Source organism: Coregonus clupeaformis, chromosome 33 (genome assembly GCF_020615455.1).
Source record: "Coregonus clupeaformis isolate EN_2021a chromosome 33, ASM2061545v1, whole genome shotgun sequence".
Taxonomy (NCBI): Eukaryota; Metazoa; Chordata; class Actinopteri; order Salmoniformes; family Salmonidae; genus Coregonus; species Coregonus clupeaformis.
In genome coordinates, this window is record NC_059224.1 from 30,437,641 (window position 1) to 30,449,766 (window position 12,126).

General features: G+C 40.5%; 1 protein-coding gene and 1 pseudogene across 1 annotated transcript; both read left to right on the top strand.

The window, feature by feature from the left end:
- The first annotated feature begins 489 nt into the window (after positions 1–489).
- On the top strand, positions 490–1,514 carry LOC121549164 (annotated as a pseudogene).
- An 8,983-nt stretch (positions 1,515–10,497) lies between these two features.
- Positions 10,498–11,641, top strand: LOC123482440 (trace amine-associated receptor 1-like). Its single transcript, XM_045210051.1, has 2 exons — positions 10,498–10,506; positions 10,658–11,641. Exons 1-2 carry the CDS (start codon positions 10,498–10,500, stop codon positions 11,639–11,641), a joined length of 993 nt encoding a protein of 330 aa, XP_045065986.1.
- Positions 11,642–12,126: the final 485 nt, after the last annotated feature.

The following is a 12,126-nucleotide window of genomic DNA, read 5'->3' on the forward strand; positions in this document are numbered from 1 at the left end:
AATGTAGCGATGTCTGATTGGTCAAAAGGATATTGTAATCATCATTATGGTAATAGACTATGGGTACAAAAGCATGAGATTCAAGTTCCGATTTTTGTATCACATTGTGACCAGGGAAAAGGGATTCACATGTGATGCATCACCATCTGCATCGCTGAGAGGTAAGGTATGATGAAGCACCATGAAAACAAATGATACTTGCTGAATTGGAAACACTTACATTGTATGTCACACCTTTTGAAATGGAAAAAACATGTCTCTGGGTATTTGTGAAAATATTTCATATGAATAAGCAACAATAATTTAATAAATTAAACTAAGTGACACCATACTGTGTCGAAAAACATAGCTTTTACATTTTAAATTAAACCATGCATAATGTAATTATTTCCAACTAATATTCTGTAATTGATCTTTAAATCTATAGTAATAAATAATGTGACAATAATGTATATTTTTATTTCAGATAAGATTCTTTCAACCATGACCATGGAACTAGGAATCAGTCTAAGCAAGGCTGATATTGTTGAGAATATACTTCTATGTTTTGAATCAGTGAATGGGTCTTGCAAAGATCAATCTTTCCTCCAACAATACGAGTATTACTTTATCTCTTCCTTGGCTCAATGTCTGTTCTCACAGTGTGTGGCAACCTTCTTGTAATCATCCCCATCATTCACTTCAAACAGCTCCACACCCCAACCAACTACCTCATCCTCTCTCTGGCTGTGTCAGACCTCCTCTTGGGGGTTTTAGTGATGCCTCCCAGAATGGTATATTCAGTGGAAAGCTGCTGGTATTTTGGAGATTTATTCTGTAAAATCCAAACCAGCATTGATATTATGTTGTGCAATACATCCATTCTTAATTTGTGTTTTATTTCTATTGACCGGTATTATGCAGTGTGTCGCCCTCTCCTTTATAGAACTAAAATAACTGTTCACGTTGTTCTGATTATGATGCTGGTCACCTGGATTGGTTCTGCTATAGTAGTGTTTTCTATAGTATTTCTGGAGCTCAGTATTTGGGGCATGGAGGAGTTTTACTATAAATATTTTGCCTGTGAGGGAGGATGTATTTTGTTTCAAAACAAAGCATCGAGTACTGCGTCTTCAGTTCTCTCGTTCTACATCCCAGGAGTAGGGTTGCTTAGCATCTACCTAAAGATCTTCCTTATAGCACGGAGACAGGCACGCTCAATTCAGGGTACAACCAATCAGAACTCTGTAGGCAAATCACAGAGGAAGGCCACCAAAACACTTGCTATCATTATGGGGGTATTTCTATCATTCTCGACACCCTTTTTTGTCGTCAACTGCATTGATCCTTTTATTAGTTACTCTACCCCACCCGTTTTGTTTGAAACACTTATATGGATTGCCTATTTGAATTCAACTATTAATCCCATGGTGTATGCATTCTTTTACAGTTGGTTCAGGAGGGCGTTTAGAATGATCATTTCTGGTAAAATATTTCAACCTGACTCTTCAGAAATACAATTGTTTTCAGAATAAATACAGTGAGCTCCAAAAGTATTGAGACAGTGACAATTTTGTTTGGCTCTGTACTCCATTACTTTGGATTTGAAATGATACAATGACTATGAGGTTAAAGTTCAGACTGACAGATTTAATTTGAGGGTATTTTCATCCATATTGGGGGAATATTTAGAAATTACAGCACTTTACAGCACATGTGCATATTCCCCCCATTTTAGGGGACCAAAAGTATTGGGACGAATTCACTTATATGTGTATAAAAGTAGTAAAAAGTTAGGTTCTTGGTCTCATATTCATAGCACGCAATGACTACATCCAGCTTGTGACTGTACAAATTCTACCAATATAAATAAATGGTAAATAATGTATTGTGTAATTTTGAAGTCACTTTCACTGTAAATAAGAATATAATGTGTTTCTAAACACTTCTACATTAATGTGGATGCTACCATGATTACGGATAATACTGAATGATTCGTGAAAAATTATGAGTGAGAAAGTTACAGACGCACAAATATCATACCCCCAAGACATGCTAACCTCCCCTGTTATTGTAATGGTGAGAGGTTAGCATGTCTTGGGGGTATGATATTTGTGCGTCTGTAACTTTCTCACATCATTTTTCACGAATCATTCAGGATTATCCATAATCATGGTAGCATCCACATTAATGTAGAAGTGTTTAGAAACATATTCTATTCTTATTTACAATAAAAGTGACTCCAAAATGACACAATACCTTATTTACCACTCATTTCTATTGGGCACAAAATAATCTGAAACACAACTGAAAAAAACAGCAAATGCATCCACAAATTTGTAGAATCACAAGCAATTTAGTCATTGCGTGCTATGAATATGAGACCAAAAACCTAACTTTTTACTACTTTAATACACATATAAGTGAATTTGTCCCCTAAAATGTGGGGACTATGTACAAAAAGTTCTGCAATTTCTAAACGGGTCACCCCATATGGATGAAAATACCCTCAAATTAAATCTGTCAGTGTGCACTTTAACCTCATAGTCATTGTATCATTTCAAATCCAAAGTGCTGGAGTGCAGAGCCAAAACAACAAGACATGTGTCACTGTCCCAATACTTTTGGAGCTCACTGTATGTCTAAAATCAGTACTGACAAAGAAGTGTGACAAATATGTGCCTTGCTCTCAGTTCTTTATTAAACCATATCAGACACAGGTGTGTAGTTTTAAAAAACAAGTACAATCCAGTTGGCCCCAAAACATTAAATCAACCCACGTCCACTAGTAGGAGTTACCCTCTCCTCTCCCATATCTTTACATACATACATACATACATACACACATACACGCACGCATACATACCTACAGTACATAGGGAGCAGAGACGGTAACACATCGCTAGTGGCCTCGAGTGGATGTAGTCTTACAGATTTTTATAGGATCTCTGTGGATGTAGTATCCTTTCAGTTTTTTGATTCATTGTTTTGCAACTCCAGCTGATGAAATTATGTTGTCTAAATGGCATGGTGAAAACATGTTTGCACTTACGTGATATTATTGAAATAAAGATGATTTGTTTTGATAATGTGTAATGTTTTCTGTGTTACTGACTATTTTGCACATTTTAAAGTGGCCTTTTATTGTCCGCAGCACAAGGTGCGCCTGTGTAATGATCATGAAGTTTAGTCTAGTCCAGGGGTGTCAAACTCATTTTAGCTCAGGGGCCACATGGAGGAAAATATTTTCCCAAGTGGGCCGGACCGTAAAAATCATGGTATATATAACTTAAAAACAACAACTTCAGATTGTTTTCTTTGTTTTAATACGATCAACACACAACATAAAGCTGGAGCCTGAGGACAGTGTGTCCAAAATAGTACAAGCACAACATCACTATTAATCATAAAACACGTCAAGTTTATTTGAAAATTTTAAAGAAAAAGAACACACAAACACACAATGCCTCAGTGATTAACAGAACTGTTTCACAGATCACAGAACTATATCATGGTGTCATTTCTCAGGCAGAAATGTAGATAAAAATAATGAAATCCTGTTCCCCAAACAAGTGCAAGAACCACAGAGTCAAGAATAGGTTAAATATACAAATAAAATAAAATCAATTAAAAACAATAGCACATCAACAGAAAAACATATAAACATAAAGCTGGAGCCTGAGGACAGTGTCCAAAAGCACAACATCACTATTAATCATTAAACACCTCAAGTTATTTGAAAGGACAAAGAACACACAAACACACAATGCCTCAGTGATTCACAGAAGTATATCACAGATCACAGAACTCAAATCAAATCAAATCAAATTTTATTGGTCACATGCGCCGAATACAACAGGTGCAGACATTACAGTGAAATGCTTACTTACAGCCCTTAACCAACAGTGCATTTATTTTAAACAAAAAAAGTAAGAATAAAACAACAACAAAAAAAGTGTTGAGAAAAAAGAGCAGAAGTAAAATAAAGTGACAGTAGGGGAGGCTATATATACAGTAAAATAAAGTGACAGTAGGAGGCTATATATACAGGGGGGTACCCAGTTGCAGAGTCAATAGTGGGGGGCACCGGCTAGTTGAGGTAGTTGAGGTAATATGTACATGTGGGTAGAGTTAAAGTGACTATGCATAAATACTTAACAGAGTAGCAGCAGCGTAAAAAGGATGGGGTGGGGGGCAGTGCAAATAGTCCGGGTAGCCATGATTAGCTGTTCAGGAGTCTTATGGCTTGGGGGTAGAAGCTGTTGAGAAGTCTTTTGGACCTAGACTTGGCACTCCGGTACCGCTTGCCGTGCGGTAGCAGAGAGAACAGTCTATGACTAGGGTGGCTGGAGTCTTTGACAATTTTGAGGGCCTTCCTCTGACACCGCCTGGTATAGAGGTCCTGGATGGCAGGGAGCTTTGCCCCAGTGATGTACTGGGCCGTACGCACTACCCTCTGTAGTGCCTTGCGGTCAGAGGCCAAGCAGTTGCCATACCAGGTGGTGATGCAACCAGTCAGGATGCTCTCGATGGTGCAGCTGTAGAATTTTTTGAGGATCTGAGGACCCATGCCAAATCTTTTTAGTCTCCTGAGGGGGGAATAGGCTTTGTCGTGCCCTCTTCACGACTGTCTTGGTGTGTTTGGACCATGATAGTTCGTTGGTGATGTGGACACCAAGGAACTTGAAGCTCTCAACCTGTTCCACTACAGCCCCGTCGATGAGAATGGGGCGTGCTCAGTCCTCTTTTTTTTCCTGTAGTCCACAATCATCTCCTTTGTCTTGGTCACGTTGAGGGAGAGGTTGTTGTCCTGGCACCACACGGCCAGATCTCTGACCTCCTCCCTTAGGCTGTCTCATCGTTGTCGGTGATCAGGCCTACCACTGTGTGTGTCGTCGGCAAACTTAATGATGGTGTTGGAGTCGTGCCTGGCCATGCAGTCATGGGTGAACAGAGAGTACAGGGAGGGGACTGAGCACGCACCCCTGAGGGGGCCCCGTGTTGAGGATCAGTGTGGCAGATGTGTTGTTACCTACCCTTACCACCTGGGGGCGGCCCGTCAGGAAGTCCAGGATCCAGTTGCAGAGGGAGGTGTTTAGTCCCAGGATCCTTAGCTTAGTGATGAGCTTAGAGGGCACTATGGTGTTGAATGCTGAGCTGTAGTCAATGAATAGCATTCTCACGTAGGTGTTCCTCTTGTCCAGGTGGGAAAGGGCAGTGTGGAGTGCGATAGAGATTGCATCATCTGTGGATCTGTTGGGGCGGTATGCAAATTGGAGTGGGTCTAGGGTTTCTGGGATTATGCTGTTGATGTGAGCCATGACCAGTCTTTCAAAGCACTTCATGGCTACAGACGTCAGTGCTACGGGTCGGTAGTCATTTAGGCAGGTTATCTTAGAGTTCTTGGGCACGGGGACTATGGTGGTCTGCTTGAAACATGTTGGTATTACAGACTCAGTCAGGGACATGTTGAAAATGTCAGTGAAGACACTTGCCAGTTGGTCAGCACATGCTTGAGTACACGTCCTGGTAATCCGTCTGGCCCTGCGGCCTTGTGAATGTTGACCTGCTTAAAAGTCTTACTCACATCGGCTACGGAGAGCGTGATCACATAGTCATCCGGAACAGCTGGTGCTCTCATGCATGCTTCAGTGTTGCTTGCCTCGAAGCGAGCATAGAAGTGGTTTAGCCTCGTCTGGTAGGCTTGTGTCACTGGGCAGCTCGCGGCTGTGCTTCCCTTTGTAGTCTGTAATAGTTTTCAAGCCCTGCCACATCCGGCGAGCGTCAGAGCCAGTGTAGTATGATTCAATCTTAGACCTGTATTGACTCTTTGCCTGTTTGATGGTTCGCCGGAGGTCATAGCGGGATTTCTTATAAGCGTCCGGGTTAGAGTCCCGTTCCTTGAAAGCGGCAGCTCTACCCTTTAGCTCAGTGCGGATGTTTCCTGTAATCCATGGCTTCTGGTTGGGGTATGTACGTACGGTCACTGTGGGGACGACATCATCGATGCACTTATTGATGAAGCCAGTGACTGATGTGGTGTACTCCCTCAATGCTGTCTGAAGAATCCCGAACATGTTCCAGTCTGTGCTAGCAAAACAGTCCTGTAGCTTAGCATCTGCGTCATCTGACCACTTTTTTATTAACCGAATCACTGGTGCTTCCTGCTTCAGTTTTTGCTTATAAGCAGGAATCAGGAGGATAGAGTTATGGTCAGATTTGCCAAATGGAGGGCGAGGGAGAGCTTTGTATGCGTCTCTGTGTGTGGAGTAAAGGTGGTCTAGAGTTTTTTTCCCTCTGGTTGCACATTTAACATGCTGGTAGAAATTAGGTAGAACGGATTTAAGTTTCCCTGCATTAAAGTCCCCGGCCACTAGGAGCGCTGCATCTGGATGAGCGTTTTCCTGTTGATTAATGGCCTTGTACAACTCATTCAGTGCAATCTTAATGCCAGCATTGGTTTGTGGTGGTAAATAGACAGCTATGAAAAATATAGATGAAAACTCTCTTGGTAAATAGTGTGGTCTACAGCTTATCATAAGATACTCTACATTTACATTTTACATTTTAGTCATTTAGCAGACGCTCTTATCCAGAGCGACTTACAGGAGCAATTAGGGTTAAGTGCCTTGCTCAAGGGCACATTTACGTCATTTAGCAGACGCTCTACCTCAGGCGAGCAAAACCTCGAGACTTCCTTAGTATTTGATTTTGTGCACCAGCTGTTGTTTACAAATATACAGAGACCGCCACCCCTTGTCTTACCAGAGTCAGACGTTCTGTCCTGCCGATGTAGCGTATAGCCTGCTAGCTGAATGTTATCATTGTTGTCGTTCAGCCACGACTCCATGAAACATAAGATATTACAGTTTTTAATGTCCCGTTGGTAGGATAACCGTAATCTTAAATCGTCCATTTTATTCTCAAAAGATTGAACGTTGGCTAATAGGATTGATGGGGAGAGGCAGTTTACTCGCTCGCCGTCGGATCTTACAAGGCACCGGATCTGCGTCCCGCGATATCTCCGTCTCTTCCTCACGCGAATGACGGGGATCTGGGCCTTGTCGGGTGTCTGTAGGATATCCTTTGCGACCGCCTCGTTGAAAAAAAATCTTCGTCCAATGCGAGGTGAGTAATCACTGTCCTGATATCCAGAAGCTCTTTTTGGTTATAAGAGACGATGGCAGAAACATTATGTACAAAATAAATTACAAATAACGCGGAAAAACACACATAATAGTACAATTGGTTAGAGGGCTGTAAAACGGCAGCCATCTTCTCCAGCGCTGTTCGTGGAACATATCAGGGTGTCATTTCTCAGGCAGAAATGTAGATAAAAAATAATGAAATCCTGTTCCCCAAACAAGTGCAAGAACCACAGAGTCAAGAATAGGTTAAATATACAAATAAAATAAAATCAATTAAAAACAATAGCACATCAACATAAAAACATATAAACATAAAGCTGGAGCCTGAGGACAGTGTCCAAAAGCACAACATCACTATTAATCATAAAACACCTCAAGTTATTTGAAAGTTCTGAGGACAAAGAACACACAAACACACAATGCCTCAGTGATTCACAGAAGTATATCACAGATCACAGAACTATATCAGGGTGTCATTTCTCAGGCAGAAATGTAGATAAAAATAATGAAATCCTGTTCCCCAAACAAGTGCAAGAACCACAGAGTCAAGAATAGGTTAAATATACAAATAAAATAAAAACAATTAAAAACAATAGCACATCAACATAAAAACATATAAACATAAATCTGAAAGCGTTGCTCAAACTCCGTAACAGTCCCGTTATTTTATCTTTGAACCGCTTCATGTCTGCCACATGTTGGGTCGTGCACACATTTTTCAGACAGGGGAAGTGAGCTGCATCACCACCGGCAAGTTGCGTCTCCCACAATGATAGCTTCAACTTGAAAGAACGTATGCTGTCATAATACTGCATGACAACTTTGTTGCGCCCTTGCAGCTGTTTGTTCAAGTTATTCAGGTGCTCTGTAACATCCACCATAAATGCAAGGTCCTGCATCCATTCTCGCGGAATGAAATTCTAACACTGGTTTGCCCTTTTCTTCCATGAACTGTTCAATTTCTTCTCGTAAATCAAAGAAACGCCTCAGCACAGCACCTCGGCTTAACCATCTTACCTCAGTGTGGTATGGCAGGCCATAGATGTGGTCTTTCTCTCTGAGAAGGCTGTCAAACTGATGGTGATTCAGGCTTCTGGATCGGATGAAATTAACAGTTTGGATGACCACCTTCATGACGTTATCCATCTTTAATGACTTGCAACACAAAGCCTCCTGGTGCAAAATACAGTGAAAAGTCAAAAATCACATCCTCCATTTGCAGATTGCACTTTCTCTCTGAACTTTGTCACAACGCCTGCTTTTTTTCCCGATCATTGAGGGCGCACCATCTGTAGCCAGGCTGACAGCGCGGGACCAGTCCACTCCAACCCTGTCCAGCGCCGACGAGTGCGGTAAAATATCAGCTGCTGTCGTTGTATCTGTCATCGGCACCAACTCCACGAACTCCTCGGTGATGGTCAATGTGTCATCAACTCCGCGGATGAAAATGGCCAGTTTTCTTGGAACACTCTGCACTCTGCGTCCACTTTTCTAATTTTTGACAGAGACATATTGGGGCAATGAGGGTGCCAAAGCACATAATGTTAAAAGTAGAAGATGTAATAAATATCGCGGGCAAAACAAAGTAGCTCATTGGCTGCACGTGCTTGACCTACTTGCTCTGCCCCGGTATAAACAGTTTGCTTAACACAATTGCGATTGCGCCATCCAGTGGACGCAATTGGAACAGCAGTTTATTTTATTGAAAAATTGCAGCGCATTTTTATACTTTACAATATATATTTTTTAATCATCTCGCGGGCCGGATTAAACCCGTTTAGGGGCCTGATCTCGGCCCCTGGCCGGACGTTTGACACCCCTGGTCTATAAGCTTGGCACATCTAGCCACTGGGATTTTTGCCCATATATCAAGGCAAAACTGCTCCAGCTCCTTCAAGTTGGATGGGTTCCGATGTTGTACAGCAATCTTTAAGTCATACCACAGATTCTCAATTGGATTGAGGTCTGGGCTTTGACTAGGCCATTCCAAGACATTTAAATGTTTCCCCTTAAACCACTCGAGTGTTGCTTTAGCAGTATGCTTAGGGTCATTGTCCTGCTGGAAGGTGAACCTCCGTCCAGTCTCAAATCTCTGGAAGACTGAAACTTTTTTGCGCCATCTATCATTGTTGTAATGAAACAAAATAGGAAATACTTTTGCAAGGCACTGTATCTACCTTTGTCGAATGCACTGACTGTAAGTCACTTTGGATAACAGCGTCTGATGAATGACCAAAATCTAAATATAGATATCCGTGGACGTTGAAATCAATGCCGGTCCAGATCGCACCAAAAAGACCAAATAAAGACGTCCAAAATGCGTGGCCGTCGGTCTAGGTTACTCAGGATCTAATGCCTCCTGCACCATGCCTCCTTTGCTTCAAATAAATTAGCTCCACACGCTAACTCACATGTTTATACTGTCTCTGGCACCATATGTTTCAATTTTTCACCTGGTCTTCATTGCCATAGATCGATATGAGGCTGTGTACAATCTACTTCACTATTCCACCAATATTACTATACCAATTGCATGGCTCATGGTTTTTGCGGTTGGGCCATTGCTGCATTGTACTCCTATGGCATACTATCTTAAAAGGCAAATGTCAGTGACCTGGATAAATTCCTTGCATCCCATATACTGCCTGGGAAGTCAGAATATTTTATGTATTACATTGTGGGGCTCCATAGACACATTGATAGACTAAAATGACAGATGTGGTGTTTTGTGCTAGTGCACATAATTACATTACCCGACCTCCCCAGTAAAACTAAATAGAACTGAATTGAAGCATTTGAGAAATATCTTTTGCACATTATACTGCTCTCAAAATGTGGCTGTTTCTTTTTGTGTAACAGTGTTTAACTGAAAATCTGAATTTGAGTCCTTTATAAAATGGCATGATACTTGTCAAGGTTTAACAATTATCCTCAATGGTGCTGCTGAGGTGAGAGGTTACAACCATATGACATCATCAGCTTTAGTGCCCTGTAGAGTTGAATGTAGCGATGTCTGATTGGTCAAAAGGATATTGTAATCATCATTATGGTAATAGACTATGGGTACAAAAGCATGACATTCAAGTTCCGATTTTTGTATCACATTGTGACCAGGAAAAGGGATTCACATGTGATGCATCACCATCTGCATCGCTGAGAGGTAAGGTATGATGAAGCACCATGAAAACAAATCATACTTGCTGAATTGGAAACACTTACATTGTATGTCACACCTTTTGAAATGGAAAAAACATGTCTCTGGGTATTTGTGAAAATATTTCATATGAATAAGCAACAATAATTTAATAAATTAAACTAAGTGACACCATACTGTGTCGAAAAACATAGCTTTTACATTTTAAATTAAACCATGCATAATGTAATTATTTCCAACTAATATTCTGTAATTGATCTTTAAATCTATAGTAATAAATAATGTGACAATAATGTATATTTTTTATTTCAGATAAGATTCTTTCAACCACGACCATGGAACTAGGAATCAGTCTAAGCAAGGCTGATATTTTGAGAATATACTTCTATGTTTTGAATCAGTGAATGGGTCTTGCAAAAGATCAATCTTTCCTCCAACAATAAGAGTATTACTTTATCTCTTCCTTGGCTCAATGTCTGTTCTCACAGTGTGTGGCAACCTTCTTGTAATCATCCCCATCATTCACTTCAAACAGCTCCACACCCCAACCAACTACCTCATCCTCTCTCTGGCTGTGTCAGACCTCCTCTTGGGGGTTTTAGTGATGCCTCCCAGAATGGTATATTCAGTGGAAAGCTGCTGGTATTTTGGAGATTTATTCTGTAAAATCTACACCAGCACTGATGTTATGTTGTGCAATACATCCATTCTTAATTTGTGTTTTATTTCTATTGACCGGTATTATGCAGTGTGTCACCCTCTCCTTTATAGAACTAAAATAACTGTTCACGTTGTTCTGATTATGATGTTGGTCACCTGGACTGTTTCTGCCATAGTAGGGTTTTGTATGATATTTCTGGAGCTCAATATTTGGGGCATTGAGGATTTTTACTATAAAAACATTGCCTGTGAGGGAGGATGTATTTTGTTTCAAAACAAAGTGTCAAGTATTGTGGCTTCGGTGATCTCATTCTACATCCCAGGAGTAGGGATGCTTAGCATCTACCTAAAGATTTTCCTTATAGCACGGAGACAGGCACGCTCAATTCAGGGTACAACCAATCAGAACTGTGTAGGCAAATCACAGAGGAAGGCCACCAAAACACTTGCTATCATTATGGGGGTATTTCTATCATTCTGGACACCCTTTTTTGGCGTCAACTGTATTGATCCTTTTATTAGTTACTCTACCCCACCCGTTTTGTTTGAAACACTTATATGGATTGGCTATTTGAATTCAACTATTAATCCCATGGTGTATGCATTCTTTTACAGTTGGTTCAGAAGGGCGTTTAGAATGATAGTTTCTGGTAAAATATTTCAATCTGACTCTTCAGAAATACAATTGTTTTCAGAATAAATACAGTGAACTCCAAAAGTATTGAGACAGTGACAATTTAGTTGTTGTTTTGGCTCTGTACTCAAGCACTTTGGAATTGAAATTATATATTGACAATGAGGGTTAAAGTGCAGACTGACAGATTTAATTTGAGGGTATTTTCATCCATATCGGGGAATTGTTTAGAAATTACAGCACTTTTTGTACATATTCCCTCCCATTTTTAGGGGACCAGTATTGGGGACGAATTCACTTATATGTGTATAAAAGTAGTAAAAGTTAGGTTCTTGGTCTCATATTCATAGCACGCGACGACTACATCCAGCTTGTGACTGTACAAATTCTACCAATATAAATAAATGGTAAATAATGTATTGTGTAATTTTGAAGTCACTTTCACTGTAAATAAGAATATAATATGTTTCTAAACACTTCTACATTAATGTGGATGCTACCATGATTACGGATAATCCTGAATGATTCGTGAAAAATGATGAGTGAGAGAA